The following is a 24,499-nucleotide window of genomic DNA, read 5'->3' on the forward strand; positions in this document are numbered from 1 at the left end:
GTTACACCACAGTCCTGGATCCCTCCGAGCTTCCTTCTCTAATATCAGCTGGCAACGATGTCAACAAGAGAATCGAAGAGGATAAGCTCTTCCCTGGCCCCCTCCAACGACAATTACAAACTTCAATTGCGTCTGTAGGCTCTCTCGGCAACGAACCAAGTCGTTTCGTTCAATTCCAGAATCTCTCCGTCGGCTAGCCACCGACGGCTGGCTCAATGACCCAGTCTTCAAGCCCTATTATCGTATTATCGCTCCACAGGATGTAATCGGTCCATCGAAGACGAGTGCCAAAGCGTGGATTCACCTCCCACAATCCCACAAACTTGGAGAGATCACTTTCCCTCGCTCTCCTCCAGACTTCAAGCACGTTCTATCCTTACCAATATCCGCCTTTCCCAAGCTACCTACCTAGGACGCAAAACTCCCTTGCTCCTTCCGCACTTGCCAGGCCACACAAGACTCATTTGCGCTTTCCTGATCCAGCGCGAAGCAGAAGAAGCTGTTGATAAGTTTTGATAAAGACACTGCCACCGCGATTCCCCAACACCTCTACCTACAGTCTACAGTCTACAGTCTACAGTCTACATCACATCACCTACGACAACCCGGGATCCACGATGAGGAAGCCGGCCTCCCTCCCTCTACTTCTTTTCTTCGCCCTCCTGATCGCCCGCGTCGCAAGTCTCTGCGAATGTGGCTACGGCTCCCTGATCAATGCGAGGGCTCATACTCCCTCTGCGGTCGCCCCCCTCAGCCATATCGACACCGATGCGATTCCATTCGTCTGGACAGACTTACTGGAGACCGATTTCTTCCATCTTGACAGCATCGCTAGGGACACCGACTGGGACGTACAGAACTACAGCGTGACCGCTCAAGCTGCTCGAGGCCCTTTGGGGTATGTATGACCAACCCCTCGATAGCCAAGCTCCCCGACACGCTCTTTGAATACCCCCGATCACTATATGCTATAAAATCTGCGCTCTCTTCTAAATATTAGCATACTAACAAGTTCAAGCATGCGATTTCTTCTGGATGATGTAACTGTCAATCGTATTTCCGACAATTACAACTACTCCGGCCCAGGAGAGGACGGTGGCGATCCAGGCCTACACATGGCCGTTCAAGCTAGTGTAACTACAGATGGATTTACACAATCTTCCCAGCTGAACTCGGTACGTGAGGACATGCTCTGGGGCAGCTATAGAGCCTTACTGAAGCTCCCATCGGTTTCCGGCACCTGTTCGGCGTTCTTTTGGGTCAGTGTTTCCCTAGACAGAATATATGCCCTGCTTCCCGCCTGCTGAGAGATGGATCTCGTGCTAAATTTTTGCTAGTATTTCAACGACTCGCAAGAAATTGATATGGAGATACTCTCGAATCAGTTCAACAAAAACAACAACACCTTCATGATCAACCTCGTCCACCAATCTCCACAATCCGCGTCCCAAGGATTCAGTGTGATCGGAAAGGACTACCAGATGCCTACTCTGCCCTTCGATCCCACCTCGGACTTTCACGAGTACCGAATCGACTATCTTCCCGAACAGATCATCTTCTACGGCGATAGTCAAGTCATTGGCGTAATGAATACTACGGTCGATCCACAGCCAGGCCATTTAATCCTCACACACTGGTCAAATGGAGACAAGGGATGGTCAGGTGGTCCACCACTGGAGACAGCAGTGCTATCGGTTGGATACGTCAAAGCCTATTTCAATTCGTCTAATCCTACTCGGCAAGCCGCCCATGCCATGCGCTGTTCAGATCCGTCGGAGCCGGGTACAATCTGTAAAATTGAGGACTATAGAACCTCTGTCAATGTTACAATTCCTGGGTCCAATGAGACCTTCAGCATTCCGACTGACCCATTTTTCTTCTTCCAGATGTTCAACACGACGACCGGCCAGATTGTCTACCAAAGCAGTGCCAATATTGGTCCTGTTTGGTGGCAATTTGGGTACATGCAAGTTGGGTACACCATCGTTGCTTTATTTTTGTTCTCTGGTACGTTATTATGATGAAGGGGTAGATGCGAAGGAAGTGGGCCAAATTGCTTCATGCCCTCATTTGATTTGCGGCGATCAGTGCTGGCTGAATCAGAATTTGTGATTTTGGTCTCTGTGGGCAATACAGACAGAAATATTCGCCAAAAACCCCATTTGTTCCCGTTAGACTAGTACCTGGTGATTTTTGCTACAGAATGGATATCTACCTACCGGTCAATATATCATCACTGCAGTAGAATTCTACTTGGAGATCTGAGTTCCGAGTACTTTATCGAATAGCGCAGGATAACAGAATGATGGTATCTTGCGATTTCCTAATTTTTCGTCTTCGACTTAGTATCTTCATTGTGAAGTGCTAATTGTAATATTTTTGATTTCCAATCAGATAAGTTATTTGATTTTCGAGAAAACCAAGGAGTAGCGATGTGTGATCAATGTTGAAATTGAATAGGTGCCCATCTAATAGTGAAAAGATATATAACTTGATGACTATAAATCTCTTTGTTTGTTATGATTTCAAAGCACATCCACATATGTGGTTCCAATGGAAGCGAGGTCGCCCAAGTATTCGGTTAAAATCTGCGGCTCAATTCAACAACCAGAATGTGCATTTGCCTACTAAGATACGTCCTTCAAAGCCGAAAACGCTGGCACTGGGTGCTACACGAAATGCGATAAGAAATTCATCTGTCACCCGAAGAAAAAAAAAACAGGTTCTGTCTGCAAGCCATGACAACAAGCTCTTCGCGTCCAGTGAAGGTTTTGGTTGTCCTTGCAAATTCTGCCAGGGCTTGAAATTTCTGATCACGACCGATAGATGCCAGACACGGTGGACATTCGCATTCGCGTACTCAGTGGCATGGCAGATGGATGGATCCTCGGTTCTTGTGTTGGGGAGCGTAGCCTTAGGAGTGCTGGTGGTAAGTATTGCCGAAGACTGGAACAGGCCAAGGAAGATGGGAGCGTGGAGCCTGAATCAATATCAAAGTCGGCTGAAGGGGATGATCCCATGAGGAAAGAGGTTTACTGCTGCTGACGTGTGGGTGTTTCGATATTGAGATGAAGTAGGTTCCTGCTGCCATACGTTCACAGAGACCAATTCGACTTCAGGCTCAAGCTGGAACTCGACAGTCGAATCCAGCTCTGTATAAGAGAGGCCTCGAGCCGGGTAGTGGTGAGCTTTGAAAGCACCCCTGGGGCATGATCTACGAAGTCCCAAAAAGAAACACGCTCTCCTCCAAAGAACAGAATCGATAGCCGATTTTACATTTCTCGTCATCGACTATGACTTTTCGTTCATACCTCTTCTTGTTCTTCAGAGTTCTGATATTTGGAAAACAAAACGCCGCGTCCCGAGACTCCAAACTACCCCAGTGTTTCCCGGATTCGAACTTGTCGAAACCCATGTCAACCAAACCAGTTCGACCCGATTGCATTTATACTTTCGATCACGGCTCTTCCAAGGCACATCTAAGGCACGGGGCCTACATTTTCTTACTCTTGACATAGATCAGAATACCAAGCATCACCACATCAAAAGTAGCCTGGTGGTTCAGGTGGCAAGCTCAGCAGTCGTGCAGCAACAAAGACTAACGTGCTCTCTAGCCCCCCCCCTTACGACCAACCAAGACAACCACCAACTCGGGCAGCGCCACCCTCTTCTCAACCAACTTGGAAGAACGGCCACTGTGGGCTTCGGCTCATATACCTAAGTCTTCTCACCGAAGAATTCAGCCAAGGCTACCAGCATTTCAATTCCGTCAATATTTCAATTCCGTCAGACTATCAAAAGAGATATGTGTAAGTTGATTCCCTATCCTCCATCTGAAATCCTGAGCTTGCACCTGAACCAAAACATTTTTTTTGCCTTTTTTGTTTGATTGGGTTTTTCTTTCTTTTTCTATTTGGATATGGGTTCTGCTGCCGAGGGGGTTACTGGGGAGGCGAGAGATTGGGGCCAGACGAGCTGCTCGGGTTTGGCTTGCCGCTTGCACGTCAATACAACAAGCTCTGATAGAGGAGCCGATACGAGCGCATCACCGAACCAAGCACGCGGGAGATGGTGGCAGCTCACAGACAGCACAGCCATTATTCGACTGATAGGTAATCGTAGAGACCAAGTCCCAGAAAAATGGTATGGAGGTAACTGCTTGATGGTATTTGAGGCTCCGAAGAAAAGAAAAAAATACACTTTATTACGTATTTAGGACTCGCCCCTTCGCGAATGCACTGGAGCATCAAGAGAGCGGGAATGGGAGACGACACGGATACAGGTACGAAGGACGAGATACACGAGTCAACGAACTTCGCAAATCGCTCAGCTATTGGCAAACCACTATTCGGATCGTAGGCTTCCAGCAGACAGCCGTGGCAGAGAGTCACGAGCCTTCTCTTGCGTCTGCTTTCTCTCTCCGTCGAATCCCCCAAACCAAAGCGATTGGGGAAAGGATCGAGTACGAAGGTTCTGATCGGATATCAAGGAGAGGCGCAAGTAAAAACAAAGGGGGGGCTTCGACCATGATTGGATTGAGGCGAGTGCTTCAAGACCAAAGATCATCAGGACAAACTCTCCGCTCTTGCTCCTCTCCAGTCTCCACATCCCTCAATCATAGTGAGCATTTTGAAAATGCCTCACAAACGCTTTATTCAATCCATTCCGAGGCACACAAAAAGCCTTTTTTCAGTTCCCCGATTCAAGTCGATGCCCCCAAGAAGTCGCCGATGGAACGCCAAACCAGTAGACCGAATCTGAGCGCGCGGCTATAAATGCCGCACATCATACGTAAGGAGCACCGATAAAAGCACGGGAAAAGATCCCCTCGGGACATCAAAAAATGGGAAAACTTTTGCAGGGGATCGTCTTCTCGAACAACAGGCTGGCTTACTGGCTGATCGCATCTAGCACACGAGCCTCGAACGGCCTGACCCGCCCTCGAAAATCCCATAGATGGCACAGCGGATCCTCAAAGAAGGCATGAATTGAAGGGAAAGATGAAACAAGCGGCACAGAACAGGATAGGTTGCAGAAGGATGCCGAGAACACATCGGGCAGGTTGATGCCACTCACTAGTCTAGGGCATACGCATGGCGGCGCCGTCACCAAAATGGGACTCAGTCAATGAAAATAGTAACAAAGCGAAGCATCGTGAAAAGCATGGGGTAAGTCTAGAAAATAATCATTCAAATCATCTTGGTGTACGGTAGTTACCGCGAATGATTGCACGATGCAGCCTTCGAATTCATTATCATCAAAACCCCTCTCCCGGTGCGTTCATCATCTATACCCCACAGTAGTACACACGCCTCACCTCCCATCTATGCGACGTACACATACAAGTTATCATCACCACGCTCCAGGTAATCCTTATCAAGCAGTTCTGCATCTCATTAGCACTCACTCTTTTTCCACAAGTACGGAAAGATATGGGATGGGCGGACTTACTATCAATCTGCTCCTTGATCTCCGTAACCTCTACCGGCCCCCTCTTCTTCGTCTGTTCGATAACCTCTGCCACGAGCTGTGCATGCGACAGAGACTTCCGACTCTTCATGATCCTGACAATCGCTGCCTGAGTCTCATACTGCCTGTCTCTCTGGACACGCTCATGCATATCCTTGTTCTCCTCCTCCGTCTCCTTCAGCTGAATCTGGTTGATCTTGATCCTGTACTTCGGATCCGAAAAGCCTAGATTCACAGTGAACGTATCGGTAGAGTTGACGTCTTTGCCTTTGGGGTGTTTGGTGAGAATGCGAAATTTGGCGCAGGCAAGAGATTGCAGGGTACGCTTGAGCTCGGCGTCGACTAGGTTAGTGGCTGTTTGGATATCAGTGTATGAGAGGCTTTGGTCCTCTGAGGATGAGATATCGTTGAATAGGAGGAGAACGATAGCTTGGAAGCCAGAGACGGCGAGTTCCTTGGGGCCTTTCTTGAAAGTGGCTTTCATTATGCTGTGATCGAGGCGAGGCTTCCAAATGAGGCGTCGGCCATTGTGCTTGTGTTTGTACTGACGCTCGTATCTTTCAATTTGCCGCGCGACTTCCGATGGCATGTTGACCTCGTCGTCGGCGTAGGTAGGCCATGAGGCTGCGGAGAGCACGAAAACTTGAAGATCAACAGCGGGGTTGATCTCCTTCTCCTTGAGGTACTCCTTATAAGCGATCATCTCATCCTTAGCAATCTGTTGGTCCTTGAACATCTGCTCTAAGTTGTGCGTCCAGTTGGTTCCACATTCAATCTTCAGCTTGGCGAGCATGTTGCGTTCCGCATCTTGGCTAGCACTGCGAGATAACAAGAGTCGACGGGCAAGATCTTGCTTGTAAAAAGCCTCAAAGACGTCCTTGCCTTCGATGAATCGGAAAAGCTCCAGTGCTTGCTCCAACTGCCGGTCAAGCTCAGCGTCTTCGTCGCCGGTGCTTGCTAGACCTTGCTTCTCGGCATCGTCTCGGTCCTGGGCATCAGATGTTAAAGATCTCGGGACTGCCTTCAGACCTCCACGAAGTAATGTATCCATGTACTTGGCAATCATTTCTCCTGTTTTGGAGTTCCCCGCTACCGACAAGTTTTTTCTGTCATTCATGAAGTTGCCAAATGCGTCCCTGAGTCCGTAAGAAAAGGTTTCGTCCTTCTCAAATGCGTCACGAATGATTTTATCCAATCTCCGTTTCAGCTCAAGCAGGCGGATGACCATCTGATTGATTTTGTCCTTATCAACTACAATCTCAGATCCAGCCCGCTTGATATAGCTCTCGAACGGCACCTTCAGCCTCTCTTGGATTCCAGAGAGTCGCAACCGGTTGTAAAGAATCTTCAGCGACACTATTGCGTTGCTGTCGATAATCTTGGCAAGGCTATTCTCATCCAGAAGTATGTTTGAACGCCGTTCAATAAGGATTTCGTGGGCGGAATCGTGGATCCTACGTTTCGTTGTACTATCAAAATTGTACGCATCGCAGCGATCGGCCTCTCGGTTCAATAATATGTCGCAAGCAGAAATGTACTCCTTCATACCTGACATACTCCTTTCCTCGGCAAATTTTTCGAAGTACGCAGAGCTCCTCTTGACTAATTCCGGCTCGAAGGACTTTGTGTATATTCCAAAGATATGGAGCATCAGAATCGAATCTTTCAGGAGAGCGCCATCGAATAGCTCAGCCTGCCTGGTTCGGTCATATTCGACGAGGTCACACATCCCCCAGACGATTTTCTCGCCCATTTTCTGCCCGTCCTTTGCCTTTCCCTTGGTATTGACGGCATGGCGAAACTGGGCGATACTAAGGTCCTGTAATTGGGGGAGGTCTTTCATGTTAAGAAGATATGATCGATCGAGGTAGCTGAAGATAGCTCTTAAAAGGGTCTGGGCAGAAATTAGTTTACTCGCGAGGAAAATCGAGACGACTCACCGATTGCTCATTCCACCTTGTCCAAAACTTAAGTACAGTCCGTAGTCCTTCGACATTGCCCGTCCCAGCTTCATTCTGAATTTTCGGAAGCAGCTCCTTCTCCAAATAAACCTTGCACCGACTTCTGAAATGAGAGAACAATTCCGCTGCCCTCTCTCGTCGACATAATGCTTCTACGCCTCGATACAAGATCTCCAGAGCCACAGCAGTCGGCTGACTGTTGAAGATAGCTGTCAGAGCTGCATCAAGCTGATTCCATGTGCGACTGTAATAGTCATCGAGATCCTTCGCCCTTGAGGCCGTCCTCAAGTTCTTGACCAGCAGCTTCTTCGCCCCAGTGTTCGGCTGAAAGTTCGACTGCAGCGGCTGCTTCGTCAAGTCAATGACGACTGGCCGCTTATCTAGACTGGCGCTCTTGCTCATCTCCAACGATAGACCTTGGTTTCCAGACGTGTGCGACGTCTTCAGTCGTTTCGTGAAGGGGATGGTGGATTGCACTCCTGCCTGGTGCTCGGGGGTGGATGTGTGTCGACTTGTGGAGAGTTTTGAGCTCTCCTGGAACCTTCTTTTCGAGGACGATCGGGACGGGCTTGAGGTGGGCTCAGGAGGATCCTCTGGGGACGGCATGGACGCTTACTTATCCCTCATTGAGTTTGAAAGCGTGTTGTGGTAGGTAGTGGTAGTGGTAGTGGTAGTGGTAGTGGTAGTGGGGTCGAGTCGAGTCGAGTCGGGCGAGGAGGTACAAGGCGGGAAGCTGCAGGTGAAAGGGGAGACGAGATTGCTGCACCACCGGATCTTGGTCCGCACGATTAGGATTTGACAGCAGGAGCTTGAAGAATGGCCTGGGTGACTGTTGAAGGGAATCAATTACTTAGCTACGGTACCTTTGTTATTGTATGACGCGAATGGGTATGTTTATGGGTATGGGCATGGGGATTGGGGAATATCAAGCCGGGGAATGCTTATCACCGATAAGGATTAGAAAACGTGATACGGTACCACCACGTATGTTGAGGTCGAAGAAGGGAGTAGATAGGTACGGGACGGTAGGCTACAGTCCTTCTAGACTTCCGGTCCGGGATGATGTAATACCTACAATGTTGGGGCGCCTTGATTTCGACTACTAACATCTCCACCTATAACAACATCTTCGAAAAGTGCCCGACTTTCACAGCCAAGTCATCCATCCCCATGCTACTTCGGCCACGGCTTGTCTTTGGTCTCTCCTCTCCAATGCACCGAAACGGGATCCCTTTCTACCTATCTACTGGTATCTACGGTACAGCGTTTTCCAAGGCATACCTCCCTTCACGTGAATGTTGTGAAGACTCTCTTCGCCGCCTGCTGATTTTCGGTCGTCTGATCCTCGAACTGCTCACTATTAGAACTGCATCGTTAACCCTACGGAAAGTAAACTCACGTCAATGAAGCCTGTGATCGACATAAGCAGCACATATGTCTCTGCAAGGTCATCGATGCTCTGGCTAGAAGCCTTAACGGCGCCCCCGAGTCCTGCAGACTTTTTGAGGACTGCAAGGAGAGAGATTCTATTTTCTGATAGGAATCGCCGCCCAAGCTCTATGGTCTGCTGGTTTTGAGAGCCTCGGCTCAAGATGGTGGCGCATAAGATACGCATCACGGCGGCCAACAGGTTGTAGTGTTTGCTGACGGCACCAGGACCGTCAATATCTGAGGGCGTTAGCAAGAGCCTTGTGTAAGAACGGGTCGACATACCAACGCCCAAATCGGGATCGATTGCGAAAAATCCCGAGGCTTTGACGGAATGGAACAGTCCTGTATTGAGAACAGCGGATGCCCCGTACCGAGTCTGTGATAGATTTAGGAGTAGAGAAAGTCTGGCGTGGCAATATGACAGATACATATCAACATCTAATGAGTCAGTGCACGTCTAGGGAGAGTCAAGGACTCAGACTTACCTTCAACAGGAGTGGCTCGTAGATCATCCGCCATGCCCTGGATAGACTCCACAAGAATGCTGACAAAATTAAGACGGGTCAGAGACTCAATAATGTACTTGGAGTTCTCTTGCTTCCCCAACTTGATCACTGCCCCGAGAAGAAGCAATGCGGTGATCCGGCAGGTTCCCTCGCCACCATGGGCATCGTCGCATACAAAGTCGATGAATCGCTCACCAGCAGACTTGATTGTTTGAATGCTGTGTCGTCGTGGAAGCCCAGAGATGCCTCTCACATCTGCCATGCTCGTTAGGTAGCGGTAGGCTATGCTATAGTAATGTTCCTTCAGGGCTACCTTGGATCCGAGCGTGCTGATTGCTCTAAGTGACAACTGAAAGAGGTGGAACAGCCTGTCGCTCACCATGGTTCCGGTGTCGCCCTTCTTGAAAGCATCGGAGGTGAAGTCGATGCTGAAAAGTAGAGACTTTGCAAGGCTCGCCAGCTGCATAGCTTCGTCAACAACGTCGAGACCACTCTCCAGCCTCGGCATTATTGCTTGCAGAGCTCTTAAAACAAAAGATATCTTGGCTGGACCATCGAAGTCGCCACATGAAACCATTACTAGAGTCAATTGAACCCAGGCTTTGAGGACTGCCAATCGGGCAGCTGTAAGAGTCTTTATCTGGTTATCTTGAGCGTAAAATTCTAGCAGTTGCTGGGCCTGGTTGTTAACTAAGACTACATCCTGTGGATTTTCCAATCTCTTAGTGTGTGTCAGCTCTGCCTTCCTCAGCACGAGAAGCTCTTCAATCTTGCTTAGATCAAATTGAGAAGAAGGGTCTTGTGCGTCGTCCAGACAAGCGTAGAGGTCGACATCGCTGAACCAGGACAACTGCGGATGAACGGGGCTGGGGTTGAATTCGGGCTCCATAAAATCGAAGAAATCAAAGATAGTTGCATGGTCTATCTTTTGGCCGTCATCAAGTATTGTAGATCCCAGGAGCGTCTCAAACATCCGCTGCTTCCGTGATGGAGAATGGTCACGCACAACCTGGCGGAGTTCTGCAGAAAGATAATGTAACACCAAGGCGCGTCGACACAAATATTCGGACAGACAGGTCGCCGCTGGTGTGGAAGGAAAAACCGGGTCCGCAATGTCTACGCCATCCCAAAGTATTCCCGGTTGAATTACTCCTTCTTTGAGAAACATGTCAAAAAATGCGTCATTCGCTTGCATTTCTGACATGACTAACTTGCAAGACAGAGGGGAAATCCAGAGCTCCTTCAGCACGTACATGCCCTTCAGTTTCAGGGACACTAGCCACGATGATGGACCAGTGTCATCCTCTATAGGCGATTGCAATACGAGGAGCAAGATTGTATGGAAAAGAGAGATCCCACGGCTGAACGAGCCATGTGCATCTGCACTGAGACTTCCCGGACCGCACTGGAATCCAAGTAAAAGATGGGCAATTGTGATTTGGCCGGGAGTGGCTCGAAGGCATGCAATGAGGAAGTCCAGTATATGGACCTTTATGATGTATGAGGAGGACTCCGGCCCTTGGTTGATATCAATATCCGCTTCCATCTCACGCAGCATGATCTTTGAAATTGTTTCGGCATCATCGTCAAGAGCGGCAAGTGCCTTGTTCCGATTTGACCCTCTCCCTAAGCCTGTGCTTGGTGGGTGAGAAAGCTTTGGCGATGCAGACAGCTTCTCTAACAACTTCAAAGACGCAACGATGAGCTCTGCATGGCCAGTCCCACAATACCGACCCAGATCAGAGATGATGGAAAGATTGTTGAGGACACCATCCTCGAAACATCCATATGCAGCGTTTGGGACCGCAGCTCTTCGGTAATTTGGTAGGGATTTCATAAGTGGCCTGATTATATCCAGATAGGTAGGCTGAAGTTCTAGAATTGCCGTGATAACATGGAGGCCACGCAAGAGGCACAATATCAAAGGTGAATCTGGTGCAGCACATGCGACATCTGCCGGGTCCTGACGGACTGTAGAGAATATCGCAGCCATAACTTTGTCATTGAAAACCCATTCCATCACCCTTGAAAAAGGGTGAAGGAGGACGTAGCTCTGAAGCGTGGACGCCTGAATAGCTGAATCGACAGAGACATTTGAATGGCTGGCAAAGATGACCAGATCCTCGTTGAAAGTATCAAGGCATGTAGCGATGAAGTCCAGACAGGTAAGGTATAGCAACCTTGCTTGGACGACCTCACCCAGCTCCAAGGCTCGATCGGCAAATATCGTTCCTAGTACGAAATCGACATAGGGTTCGATACCCGGCTGGCGAGTTGAGATCCCCAAAGTCTCTGGGAAAGGTAAACCATCGCGGAGACCAACATCGTTTTCATACGGTAGCACGAGAGCATGGAGAAGCTGGACAAATGCGTTTGGTTCTTCGAACCCAGATGCCAACCCTCTGAGAATTCTGTCCATAGAATACGGGGTTGGTGCGATGGCCGGGGCTTTAGGCGCCGTTGACCCTGAAAAATACCCGCCAGCCATCCAAACGTCAAGAGCCGCCCAGAGATACTCCCCTACTTCTCTCGTTTTGTGGCTAAGAAGTGACCGCAGAGTAGTAAAAGCGCATGCTCTGAGCCGAGGTTGAATTGCACTGCTAGCAAGTTGGAAAAGCAAGTCGACGATATGGAACGTTGGATGCTGGGCTAAGAATGCTCGAGCTGGTTCACTTTCGGAGCAAAGTCGGGTAATGAGCCTTAAGTAGCATTCCAGCATCATTGCCGATTCCGGTTCTGCCTCCGCAAGATCACTGTTAGGCTTTCCGGTGCGGAAAGCTTGCGGTTGCGGTAAAGCTGGGCGGTCGCGGATTTTGGAGGAAAAAAAAGTAAGCTCTTTGAAAATTTGGTTCCAAGTCAAAGAGTGGGTTCTTCTCATTTTGCCAGATGATTGTGTCCCATCATCCATCAAAAAGTGATGTGCGGCTGTCGCACAGTCTTCGTCTTCAGAGATAGCTTGAAGCATTTCACAAAAAGCACTGACTAGGGGCGTTGATGCTCGCTTGGAAGCCCAGTGAACAAAACCGAGGAGCGCCCCATCAGGAACATCCCAGAAGCCACCATAAGCTGCCTTCGGTCGTCCCTCGAAAGCGTAAGATATGATCACAATGAACTTTTCTAGATCAAGATCATGCTCATGCTCCATACTCAGCTGGCGCTGTTCGTCTTCATCGACACGGAGCTTTCTCAGTACATCTGGGAGATTTGTGATGAAAGCTTCGATGAACCCCTCGAGCTGTTCCATTTGGGCTTCTTGGAATGTCTGAGAAAATGGAACAGAGTCTGCCACAATGATCGGTGCCTTACGCTGTAGCCACTGGCGCAAACCATGTCGCGCTGGGTCATGCCATTCAGCAGCTTTGACATCCGCAGAGATAGACAGGATAAAATCGAAAGCCCCGTCCTTCAAAGCATCGTAGAATTGCTTAGATCGCTGCCTGGCCTCGTCTTCCAATTGGTTGTCTGGGATACTCCCGTCGGAATTCTCTGTGTACCAGCTACTATACTCAGCCAGCCAGAATACTCGGAACGCAGCGTGGACATATGACAATGCCCACGCATTTTTGTCATCCACCCGTGCGAATATCTTGTCGTTCAACGCTCTCGCATCTGCTAGTACATTTATACCCTCCGCACCCCCAAGACCTGAGATGAAGGCCGAAAGAGCCGGAAAATAGTGTACTAAAATTATGTCAGTACACGCTCACTTGGTTGCGCCAAAATCTCAAACTGTGTAATCAACATACAGAGCAAATTATCGTATTTGTCGGCTTGTCTGAGGGTATTCAGAACTTTTTCAAAATCGGCTTCAACGGAGTGGTTCTCCTTTACCAAGTACAGCATCATGAGACCTAAGGTCTCATGCTGCTTTACGAGACTAACTCGCTGGTATTCGATAGTCTCTCTGGCTTCTGCTTGTTGCTCAGGACCCATCAGTGCCACCCGGTTCAGACTGTCCAAAAGGGCCTGCAGTTCGTTTTTGATATCTTCCATACCGGATAGACATCTCTGCGTATATCTTGTTGAGCCGTTTTCTGGCTGTGTTATTTGGGCTACGATAGCCTGTAAATCTGCCCGTAGAGCCTCGTCCTGTTCTTCGTCTGCGGATAACTGTATGAGTAGCTGAAGGCAGTCGAGCAAGGTCTTTCGCCGCTGGTGATAGCGCACGATCGAGTTCGTAATTGCCGATCGTCCTGAAGATTCCGTCTCATCTTGAACTTCAAAGAATATCCGCGCGGCATCGAGCTCATCTAGATTCAAATCGTTTGCGAGCTGTAATGCACCTTGCTGGAAGTCATCGTTGATTGTGTACTGGTCCCCATCAATATCGAGCTTCCCTGGGTTATATGTTAGCTTCTGTAAGGCTTTTCTTCTGATGCTTCGTACCTGTTGCCAAGCTCTGCCGACTTTGCTCACTCCGCGGTTTCTTGTCCAGCAGATTTTTGAAGTCTCTGATGTGCGCATCAAGCTGCGCGCCCAATCGCTCGATACTCGATAGACGTGACTCTGAGAGGGCGAGTAGATCCGCATAGAGAGCTTGGAGGCTTTCCAAGCTGCTCACCTCTGCCATTTTTCAGATCGATGCGCCGAGAGGCACAGGCGGGCGATCGTTCGTATTTGACCCAGAACAGGACGGCAGCAACTTTAAGATACACACATGTATTCAGCCAACCAGCTCTGAAGTTGTCGAAGGTACTGGCTGAATCGCGGGGTGCTGGGAGGAATATTGAGGTGTTGCGAAACGACTGGTGCCAAGCGAATTGTTGATCCAGAATGCAACGAGAAAGTCGCGTCGTTCCCGGCAAGGCTGAAGAAAATATTTATTTACTCAGCCCCGAGCCTCCGTCGGCTATCTCAACTTCAATTACCCACTCGGGACGACGATTGCACCGGATGATCGCCGTTAGCTGCGTCTACTCCACGAGATAGCTGTCGAAAGTCTCGATCTTCTGTCAACAACGTTCTCTGTATATCTCCCTACTGCTAGCACGCGAGCTATGAGCACTCGCTGCTGTTTGATAGTCTTTTCAAGATGGGCGACCTTGATAACAACGAGGTTCGCCTCGACAAAGCATTAGGTAGGCACTTCTTCCTGGCCTTTCGATGCTGTTTCTCTGCGTTCTAATTATATGTAAGCCTGAACTTCTACTGATTTCTTGTAGAAGGATGTTGGGGTACAACCCAGAAATCTCGCGCCGATGCAATGAGAGGTAAGCATCCGTATCCAAGGACTGGGTACAACTAATGATTTCCAGATTTAAAAGTGTTATTTGATAAGGATAACAGAGCAAAGCTGTGAGTGCATTCTCGGAATATTACAGCCAATCCAGGCTGTGGCTGATTATATGTCTGCCCTAGTGACCACCTTTCCGACAAGGCATACCGCAGAGTCTACGACGGTGTTTTCCACATGGCATCGGCCGAGCTAGCTGTGTACAAGATCGCCAAAGTAAAGAACACCAGAAGTACAGCGGAGGCACGGCTTGATGCCTGTGGCGACATCATACGAACAGTGGTTAAAACTGGCGCACACAAGCTCAAGAACAATACCGTCAAGGACGTCGTGGCACACATTATCAAGACCCTTCTTAAGGAAGAGGGCGGTTACAATGAACCGCTTGCCCAGAACTGCCTCAAGGCGTTGACTACATTATTTGAGTTTCAGCCTCGTGTGGAGCGGATGGAAGCCGATTTTTGGCTTCATGTGGTCGACTTCTGTCTCAAAGGGCTGAACACATACCTGGATGAGCATGAAGAGTCGCCTCGCAGTCATTCGGGTACCGGAACGAGCCATCCTTCCAGTTCGTTAGTCAAGTCTAGCCGTGTACGCGCTCACGAAGGCTCGCTGAATAGACAAAACATCGAGGAGCTGTTCCAGACTCTACACTTGCTCCTCTCCGCATCCAATTCACCGCTTGGCAACAGATACTCCGAGGTCGGGGAAAGTACTATTCGAATATTGAAAATGCAAGGCTCTAGTGCAAGCCAACTTCACCAAGTCGCCTTTTCTACTCTCAATATCGTCCTGAGCCATGTGCGAGAAGAACAAACCGTCTTCTGCCAATCCGCTGCTCAAGAGATACTCCCTGTTATCTGTCGTTTATGGCAAGGAAAGGCTTTGGCAAAAGACGAGCTCTTGAATACTGTGAGGGATGAGATGCTGATTCTCTTATTCTCCGTCCATCTTCACCTAGAACGAGCTATTGGGGACGAGAATAACTTGGAGCTGCTACCAATACTGGAGGAACTCTTAGAGGCGCTGAAAGGGGATTATGCGAAGCGATCAGACCGTGATCAGCTGCAACTAGATGACTTAGACATGGCAGATTTTTGCGAGAGCCAGAACAGTTTAAGCACACCGTTTTGCATGTACGGGTTCGGGCTGAAGCCTCACAACGTCAGAGCTGAACGTAACTGGGCCATCCTCCGAAGTATCGGGATCATTGAGCGACTTGTGGCTGTTGGCCAAGAGCGAGTCGGTTCCGCTGCAGGTGAGAGGAGCGACGACGTTGACAACCATCCCCGGAAGCGGCAGCGCGTACCGGATCGACTACTCGAGTTGCTCAGAGCAAGGGACGAGACTCTACGCTTAGCAGGCTTGCAGATGATCTCATTCATCCTCCAGGATACCCAACTCTCGGCGTCTAGACTCTCAGATCTGCTAACGCAGTTGCAAATATGTGCTGGTGACAAACGCGGGAATATCACTTCTTGGGCTTTGTTGGCCGTCGCAAGGGAAGAAGAACTGCCTTCCAATTAGCTATTCACTAACATGTTTATAGTTGTACAGCCCAAACCTCTGTGAAGGATATCAGCTCAGTGGAGTGGATGCAGCTCTGGCAGCTCGGCATTCGGTCCCTGACTTTCTCGACCACGTGTCGCAGTGCAGCTCTCGAGCTTCATGCAATAATCTCCAGAAAGTTGGTCCAGTACCAGGACATTGGTGAGGACGTGGGATCAATTGTCACATCCGCTGATATAAGTGGGCCAGTAGTGCTCTGTGACTCGAGCATGTTCTTGATGATGGATTTACTGCATTCCAGAGTCACTGAAGTCCCCAGCGCAAGTCTTTCAACTGCACAGCATGTCATCAGATGGCTCTTCGCCAGATGGAACCCAGGTACGTTCAATGAAGCCAAGTTCCAGTCGACGTGCTGATTTGACAAGATGAGGGAAATTTCGCTGCTCGTTACTCCATCAATGTCCAGCCGCAGCATATCGTGGCTTTGATTCGAACATGTCTCGGTCTATTTAGGGTGAGTTTACCCTCCATCGCAACAATGCCTTGCGGTCCACTTGCATTGGCATGGCGACAACACGTCAACAGCCAGCAAACCCTCCGATATCTGTTGCTCCTGGATAAATTTCCGGGCTATGATGCAGAGTGGTCATGCCCATCATGCCCGGCTTATTCGGACCCTGGCAGTATCACCTATGTCACCAGCAGCGCCCACTTCCAAGCTGCCCGCAAGCTAGTTCTCGAGCTTCTGCAACCAAAATGCCGCGGTATTCTACAGAGTTGGAAGTCCTATCTGGCCGATCAATGCTCGCTGGTATCTGCAGATATGTTTCGTAATGCAACCAATAGTTGCATTACAATATTGCTTCTGATGTCCCACTTCATTGGCCCGACTCTCCCGCAGCCGCAGCTGTATAGCCTGGAAGCGGATGGGCGAGAATTTACCAAGGAGATTGCAGGTTTCCTTTTTGGGGCATTTACGAAAGATCCGAAAGGAGCTCAATGTCTCAATGAGGCATTGCTCCAGTCGGTCCAGCCTTATTTACCTCCCTGCGGATCCAACGAATTTCGTCAATTGTCGGAAAAAGACCCCTATCTTCTCGGATTCTTCATTTCCGTTGCGGTCACGGTAAAGAAGCTCCACGTTTATACTGACGGTAAATCTCTGGAGTCTGATGTCGACATGATGGATGATAACGATGATTTCATAATCAGAGAGGCCCACTCCAACGCAGATAAACAAAGAGAAGATATGCCCAGAAAGATCGATTGCCTTGAAACCTGGACCAGCTCCTTCTATCTTGCGGTTACAGGCCACTTGTTAATGATAGCTGCGATAGACGATACACCATGCTCCGTAGGTGTCGTAACTTCTTTTGTTGACCATCTCGATTCTCTTGATACGCAGCAATTTCTAGCGAGCCGGCGCCTCTTAAAGCATGTCATTGAATCAGACCTAACACTAGATGAAAGTGTTGCGACTCGAATACTTGAGCGTATCGCGCTAATCCTGCAGGAAAAAGACTATCTGCAGTGTGAAGTCGCTATGAAAATGTGCCTAGAAACTCTCGTTGGCCTCGGATCTTTTTGGTCCGCTGAGGAAGAGAATGATACAGCGGATGCGGCCTCCCAGCTGCACTGCTTTTTTATCACTCATGCTCATGAGAAAGATTTATCTTCTCCGCATGTCCAGAAAGGCATAGCTGAGCTACTATTGTACCTCATGAGGTCCAATTCGGACTATGGGGCCTCAAGGGATCTGCCGTCGCCCCGCTCGAGTCTTTTCAAAATCCTCCAACACGGTACCATATCTGTCCAGTTCTACATCGGGAACCACATCTCCCAAATATTCCACATGTTCATACTCAAAGACCACGATAGTGTCTTCCAGGATATTTCCGAGAAGTTGCCACAGAACGGGGATCAACCTGAAGGTATTTTCTTCCGCCTATACGTATTTGCAAAGCTGGCCTCTAGCTGGCCCACCTTACTTCGGCGCTGTATCTATTACATCTTTGAGGCCGCTGGGTTGCTTCCAAGTTGTACCGAGCATGCAATGAGATGTATGACACAGGTTGCTTCTGCCCTGAATGTCAACAGGCCTAAAGTACTGTTCACTCTGTTTAGGCCGCAGATTCTCTACACATGGCTTGACTACGATAGAGAAAGGGAGAGCGTTAAAAAAAAGATCGAGGAAATCCCTTTTAGGATTTTTGGATTTACGAGTCTGGAAGAACTCGTCGAGGAGGCCCAAGAAGAAGCAATGGCTATACTAATTATGCGCGGCGAAGACAGGGCAGCACAAAGTCTGGCGGAAAGCATCAACGTCGACTATACCGATCTGATCAAGAAATGCTTCACCAAAATCATAGCATATTGTGTTGCTCACGATACCTCTTCGCCCAGTGGCTCGAAGGACTTGGTCACCGGGTACAAACGTATGAAAAATCAATTAGGTGGAGAGGTTTTCCACGAGTGTCTCAATCTTCATTTTGTGGACATCATTGCTGTCTTTTTCAACATCATAGAAAGTGTTATGTCTGCGGCAAAGCACTTCATCAAAGATCCAGCACTCGCTTATGCTGGGAATATACTCGACCAGATCAGATCTTCGGACTCGACAAACCAAAACCTTCCGCCCACCCAGCAACCTCACTTCAAGGTGCGACATCTGCAGGCTTGGATTCAGTATATATGCCCACGAGCAGGGCATGACTTGAAACACCTATATACACCAGCTCTGATTGTCTCAATTGGGAGAAAGCTGCTTAACGGTATTCACCCAGCGCTTGGCTCCCTCCATGCATGTACTGTGTTGAGGAAGCTCAGAGTCCTGATCGCCCTGGCTGGCAATGCTGCAATCCAGGGGTATCCTCTGGAAATGCTCATACAGTCCGTACGGCCGTTCATTATCGATCCCGAGTGTGCAGAAGATGCATTTGGCATCATCAAATACTTGATGATTAGTGGCTCCTCTGCCCTCGTCCAGAATCCCGCTTTCGTTGCTGGTATCTCGTTGGCTATGCTGGGTTCGTTGCGCGAAATTTGCGACTCTCAAAGAGCGAGCACAACGCAAGAAAGCCAGCATCAAGATACAATCTCCAAAGCGCAACAGTTCCATACCTGGGTCGGACAGTATTTGGGAAAGTATGATTCGCCAGAATTAGAGGGCCAGTCTGCGTCGGCTTTTAGAAAGCTTGTTGAGGCGGCATTCACAACCGGTGTAGGCACTGCGGACAAAGATTCGCTAGAGAGTGTGCTCCTGATTCAATTGCTCAACGACGAGCGAAATGGCGGCATTCTATTGGATCGACCGTCCAGAGAGCTTGCTCTGTCCATGCTCAGTTCCGAGTTTCGAACCCCAGTGTCATTTCGCAACGATATTTTAGGACAAGATGGTCATTCTATCGACTATGCTGCCGTAGTCTGGAGGTCTTGCAGAGGTTCAACGAATAATGCGTATTTGTCTTGGGCAGCGAGAGTTCTGGGCAGAGCTTTTGCTGCATCTGGACTGGTACACGAGGACCTTCTGCAGGAATCTACCTTGGCCCAGATCACAGAACTTGCGACGCACACAGATGAATTTGGATCTTCCATTTCCTGCGTACTGAACCTACTGAAAGAGTTGACACTAGCATCAGCTACTGAAAACGCCGGCTTGGCTGAGACTGCACTGCGAGTTATTTTGTCAAAAACCGACGACACCACCTATCAAAAAGTCCTCCCGTCTTCTCTTATTGAAGCGTCTTTTTGGAACCTATACCAGATCCCACCATCCGAAGTCGGCAGTCTCAAATTAGGCCAAATACCGCTAAGCCAAGTTCTGGAAACGGAAGCCATCTTTGATGACAAATGGCTACGGAATCTGTCTGTAGCAATTGCTCAATCTGTTCCAAAGGAGCCTCATCTGAACGCACTGGTACCAATTTTGCGCATGGTTCCTGGATTCCCCGAGCGTGCATTTCCCTTCCTGGTCCATCTGGCCATTTCCGCGCCTGTACATGATCAGCAAGACAGGAGGAAGAAACTCTCCTCTGCATTTGGTCGTTGGTTCGATTGCAGTCAGGACATCAATAAGGAAAATCTCAAGATGCTCCTTAACGCTATTCTGTACCTTCGAACACAGCACTTCCCCGGAGAGAAATCCATGGCGGACCGATCGCGTTGGCTTGATGTCAATTTTCTCAAGGCTGCTAAAGCTGCTTCACGTTGTGGAATGTATAAAACATCTCTGCTCTTCACAGAGGAGTTCTGTTCTGTACCTTCCCAGCCCTCACGGCGGTCTTCCACCAACAGAAGCAGCCTGGAGAACGTCGAGCTGCCGACGGAACTCCTGCTGAATATCTTCGAGAATATTGACGATCCCGATTCATATTACGGGGTTCAACAAAAAGCAAGTCTAAGTACCATCCTGGCGCGATTCGAACACGAGAAAGACGGGGCAAAGAGCCTAGCGTTCAGAGGCGCTCAATACGACAGCCATCTACGACGTCAAAATCCCGGTACAGCTCAAGACGTACAATCACTAGTCAAAGCTCTGGACAATCTGAACCAGAGCGGTATATCCTCTTCGCTTTTGCAAATGCAGCAAAATGTTGGCATGTCACCAGAAGTCCTTGAGTCGATGTTTCGTACAGCTCGGAAACTAGAGCAGTGGGACATACCCGTCCCAAGCACTGGAAGCAGCGATTCAGTAACACTCTACAAAGCCTTTCAAGCGGTCCACATGGCCTCAGATGATACATCTATACTGCTTGCTGTGAATGAAGGACTAGAGAGCACTATGAGGAATCTGGTCCAGAAAGACTTGACCGCAACTGCGTTGCATAGCTCACTACAGACATTGGCCGCACTGGCTGAAATGGACGAAGTCTTGACCTCTCGGGGCTCGTTGCAGTTCGAAGAGATGCTTACGAGATTTAATGCTCGTTCTACGTGGATGAAGACCGGAAGGTATGTTTCTTGTATAGCCTGAATTTTTCCTATGGGACATACTTTAACTTGCCCCTAGCTTCGACGACATCAGCCATATATTGTCCTGCAGAGGGACGACACTCAGCATATTAAATCGCGAACCGCGCTTGCAACAAATCATGGCTCTCAAGCCTATCGATACCAGAATCATCGAGGTCAAAACTGCTTTGCTTGCCTCAACTGTCAATCGTGCTCACGGTGCTCTCCAAGAGTCGTTATCCCTGGCTACGTCTATGTTGGACTTAATCAAACCTTGCCATGATGTTGGTGTAAATCCGGAAGTGGCGATCCACTTAGAGGCTGCAAATGCTCTGTGGGATCAAGGTGAGATGGCATCATCTATCGGCATGCTCCAGAGTCTGGACGACAAGCAAGCACTGGAAAAGCAGACAATTGCCATCACTAGGCCCGAGCTCTTGACCAAAATTGGATACCAGATCTCGGTCGCAAGACTGGAAAAGGCCGAGGCGGTGGTTGACAAATATTTTCATCCGGCTCTGAAGGAAATACAGGGAGGGAAGGGAGGCGATGAGGCCGGACAGGTTTTCCATCAATTCGCAAAATTCTGCGATCAGCAGCTCGTCGACCCAGACGGCCTGGAGGACCTTGATAGGCTCAAGAAGCTTACCAAGCACAAAGACGCTGAGGTCAAAGCATGGTTAAAGATAGTTGGAGAGATGCCCAGCAACATATCATCGAAGCAGAAGGAGTCTAACAGGCGCCAGCTAACAAAACACCAAAATTGGTCAAAGCTTGACCATGAAGAGCTGAAAAGCCACGAGAGAAACAGAAGCGTTTTCCTGAGGAGATGTCTCGAAAACTACCTTCTAGCTCTCTCTGCATGCGACGACCACGATAGTAATGCCTTGCGCTTCTGTGCACTGTGGATGGAGCATTCAGAGGATGAGCTTGCGAATGATGCTGTTTCAAAATACTTGAGCGACGTACCAAGCCGAAAATTTGCACTCCTCATGAACCAGCTCTCTTCTCGGCTACAAGATTCGGACTCTGAGTTTCAGAAGCTTCTTTTCAGCCTTGTTCAGCAGATTTGTATCGATCACCCATTCCACGGAATGTATCAGATCTACGCCGGAGTAAAAAGCAGACATAATACACAAGATGAATCTTCCGTCCTTAGAAGACAGGCAGCGGTAAAGCTGGCTAATAAGCTTGCCAAATCGAGCGTTGCAGAGAAATGGGTGGCACTACAGACCTGTAACAGACTCTATGCAAACGTGGCCATTGAAACTGACGAGAAGTACAAGTCCGGGAGGAAGCTATCCCTCAAGGACTCGGCAGCTGTAGCTCATCTCAGTAACGGCTTGCTCAAGCTGAAGCTGCCTCCGTCGACAATGCAAATTCCTCTCGCGCCGAATAAGGACTATTCCAATTTACCTCTGTTACTGAGATTGGAACCCACTTTTTCGATAGCTTCCGGTGTCAGTGCTCCGAAGATCATTACTGCTCTTACAACCAGTGGTGAGAAATTCAAGCAGCTAGTAAGTCCTCTTCAAAATCATATCAAGACACCGGCTAAAAATCCGCAGGTAAAAGGAGGAAATGATGACCTGCGTCAAGATGCCATCATGGAGCAGGTATTTGCGCAAGTTAGCGAGCTTCTCAGAACCAACAAATCCACTCGCCAAAGAAACTTGAAAATCCGGACATACGGCGTCCTCCCTATCACCAATACTGCTGGAGTTATAGAGTTCGTACAAAACACTCAACCTCTTCACGACTTTTTAATGCCCGCTCATGAGAGGTATCACCCCAAGGACATGAAGGGCAGCGACTGCCGAGTTGGCATTAGCCGAGTCCAACTTGAGTCGCCCGACGTTAGGGTCAGGAAGTATCGCGAGATTACGAACAAGTTTCGTCCGGCCATGAGATATTTCTTCACGGAGAAGTTCACCAACCCCGACGAATGGTTCTTGGCGAGACTGGCATACACGAGAAGTACAGCTGCAATCTCGATCCTTGGCCATGTCCTTGGTCTCGGTGATAGACACGGTCACAATATCTTGCTGGATGCGAAAAATGGAGAGGTCGTACACATCGATCTCGGAGTTGCCTTTGAGACAGGTCGCGTTCTTCCAGTTCCAGAGCTGGTGCCTTTCCGACTTACTCGTGATATCGTCGATGGGATGGGAATCACCAAGACCGAAGGTGTGTTCCGTCGGTGCTGCGAATTTACTCTCGAGGCGCTGAGAAAGGAAAGCTACACCATCATGGCGATCCTTGACGTGCTCAGATACGATCCTCTCTATAGCTGGTCGGTAAGCCCGATTCGTATGGCGAAGATACAAGAGGGACAGAGTGTTGCTTTGGCCGCCAATATTGCGAATCCCGCAGAAAAAAAGGATCGTGTCAGCGAGGCAGGGGAGGCTTCTAGAGCTTTGGCTGTAGTGGGCAAGAAGCTGTCCAAGACCTTGAGTGTCACGGCAACAGTAAACGATCTCATCAATCAGGCCACCGACGAGAAAAACCTTGCATTATTGTTTTCAGGTACCTACCTATATTCTCGATACTATCACCTCATTTTTGACGTCGCTTACTAACCTCGACAGGTTGGGCTGCATACGCATAATATTGTTGTACACCTCGGACTTATTTTGTGCTTTTCAGCGACGGAGTGATGGGCGCAATAATACCCCTTGATTTGCTGCAGCTACTTCTACAATTATTTCCTCGCAAGGGCATTCCGGGTTATGCGATTGGGTTTCTGGTGCTTGCTTTTTAGGTCACGTGTGCTCACCGGGTTGAATAGGATTCTTTCCAATTGAAAGCTTCTTGTTTCTGCAGGTGTTGGGGGACAAGAAGAAGTCTTGGCCCGTAGGTCTGCCCTCCCCTAAAATTTGTACCTCAAGCGGGGAATCTTGGTCCAAAGATGGTGAGTTTTTGGACTGACTTATAATTTGTTGATTGTTCGGGTATCATCTCGCTTGTTGGAAGTCTCAATTCGTGCATGTCTCTGTTCAGGTTATGGTGCATCTTCTACCTCATTACTACCGTTCTACACTAGATCGATGTTCTGCGTGCGAGCAGTCATTACCTCTTTCCAAAGCAGAGTAAATTGATACTTCTCATTTCAACTCTCCATGATCAGGCAAATTTCCCGTTAGCACGCAAACCAGGATTCATCGTTGAGAAATATGGTTATGCTACTTGGATGCAAGAGGAAGAATCCCGATTCATGGAAGTCGGTCCAAGCCCCAGGATAGACAGGCAGGCATTTCAATGGTCCTCTGACCCTCTTCTAAAAGAGACGGCTACTGGGCCAGCTAAAATAAACGGTAAATCCAAATCAGAAATATTTAGCAAGCAGACCATCCTACTGAAGGAGATTATCCCAAGACCGTTTTGACGCAGCGCCGATTTCATAATTTAAAACAAATCTTTTTATACATTGAGTCACAGAC

At 48.8% G+C, this 24,499-nt stretch overlaps 4 protein-coding genes across 4 annotated transcripts; 2 read left to right on the forward strand and 2 right to left on the reverse strand.

Annotated features, from left to right (window-relative positions):
- Positions 1 to 617: 617 nt before the first annotated feature.
- On the forward strand, positions 618 to 2,021 carry L3040_003956 (uncharacterized protein; the record flags this gene model as incomplete). Its single annotated transcript, XM_007294863.2, has 3 exons — positions 618 to 898; positions 1,019 to 1,259; positions 1,338 to 2,021. The coding sequence occupies 3 exons, from the start codon at positions 618 to 620 to the stop codon at positions 2,019 to 2,021; spliced, it is 1,206 nt and encodes a 401-aa protein (XP_007294925.2).
- Positions 2,022 to 5,324: 3,303 nt separating this feature from the next.
- L3040_003957 (uncharacterized protein) lies at positions 5,325 to 8,036 on the reverse strand (the record flags this gene model as incomplete). The annotated part of the gene is made up of 3 exons (XM_007294862.2): positions 5,325 to 5,386; positions 5,452 to 7,363; positions 7,410 to 8,036. 3 exons carry the CDS (start codon positions 8,034 to 8,036, stop codon positions 5,325 to 5,327), a joined length of 2,601 nt encoding a protein of 866 aa, XP_007294924.1.
- A 681-nt stretch (positions 8,037 to 8,717) lies between these two features.
- L3040_003958 (uncharacterized protein) lies at positions 8,718 to 13,937 on the reverse strand (the record flags this gene model as incomplete). Its single annotated transcript, XM_007294861.2, has 6 exons — positions 8,718 to 8,780; positions 8,830 to 9,098; positions 9,144 to 9,299; positions 9,347 to 13,048; positions 13,114 to 13,704; positions 13,754 to 13,937. 6 exons carry the CDS (start codon positions 13,935 to 13,937, stop codon positions 8,718 to 8,720), a joined length of 4,965 nt encoding a protein of 1,654 aa, XP_007294923.1.
- A 462-nt stretch (positions 13,938 to 14,399) lies between these two features.
- L3040_003959 (uncharacterized protein) lies at positions 14,400 to 23,667 on the forward strand (the record flags this gene model as incomplete). The annotated part of the gene is made up of 9 exons (XM_007294860.2): positions 14,400 to 14,445; positions 14,530 to 14,577; positions 14,623 to 14,662; positions 14,726 to 16,087; positions 16,150 to 16,487; positions 16,535 to 21,059; positions 21,118 to 22,579; positions 22,628 to 23,585; positions 23,648 to 23,667. The coding sequence occupies 9 exons, from the start codon at positions 14,400 to 14,402 to the stop codon at positions 23,665 to 23,667; spliced, it is 8,799 nt and encodes a 2,932-aa protein (XP_007294922.2).
- Positions 23,668 to 24,499: the final 832 nt, after the last annotated feature.

This window comes from Drepanopeziza brunnea, assembly GCF_022702325.1.
Source record: "Drepanopeziza brunnea f. sp. 'multigermtubi' strain 214-2 chromosome Unknown ctg5, whole genome shotgun sequence".
Lineage (NCBI taxonomy): Eukaryota > Fungi > Ascomycota > Leotiomycetes > Helotiales > Drepanopezizaceae > Drepanopeziza > Drepanopeziza brunnea.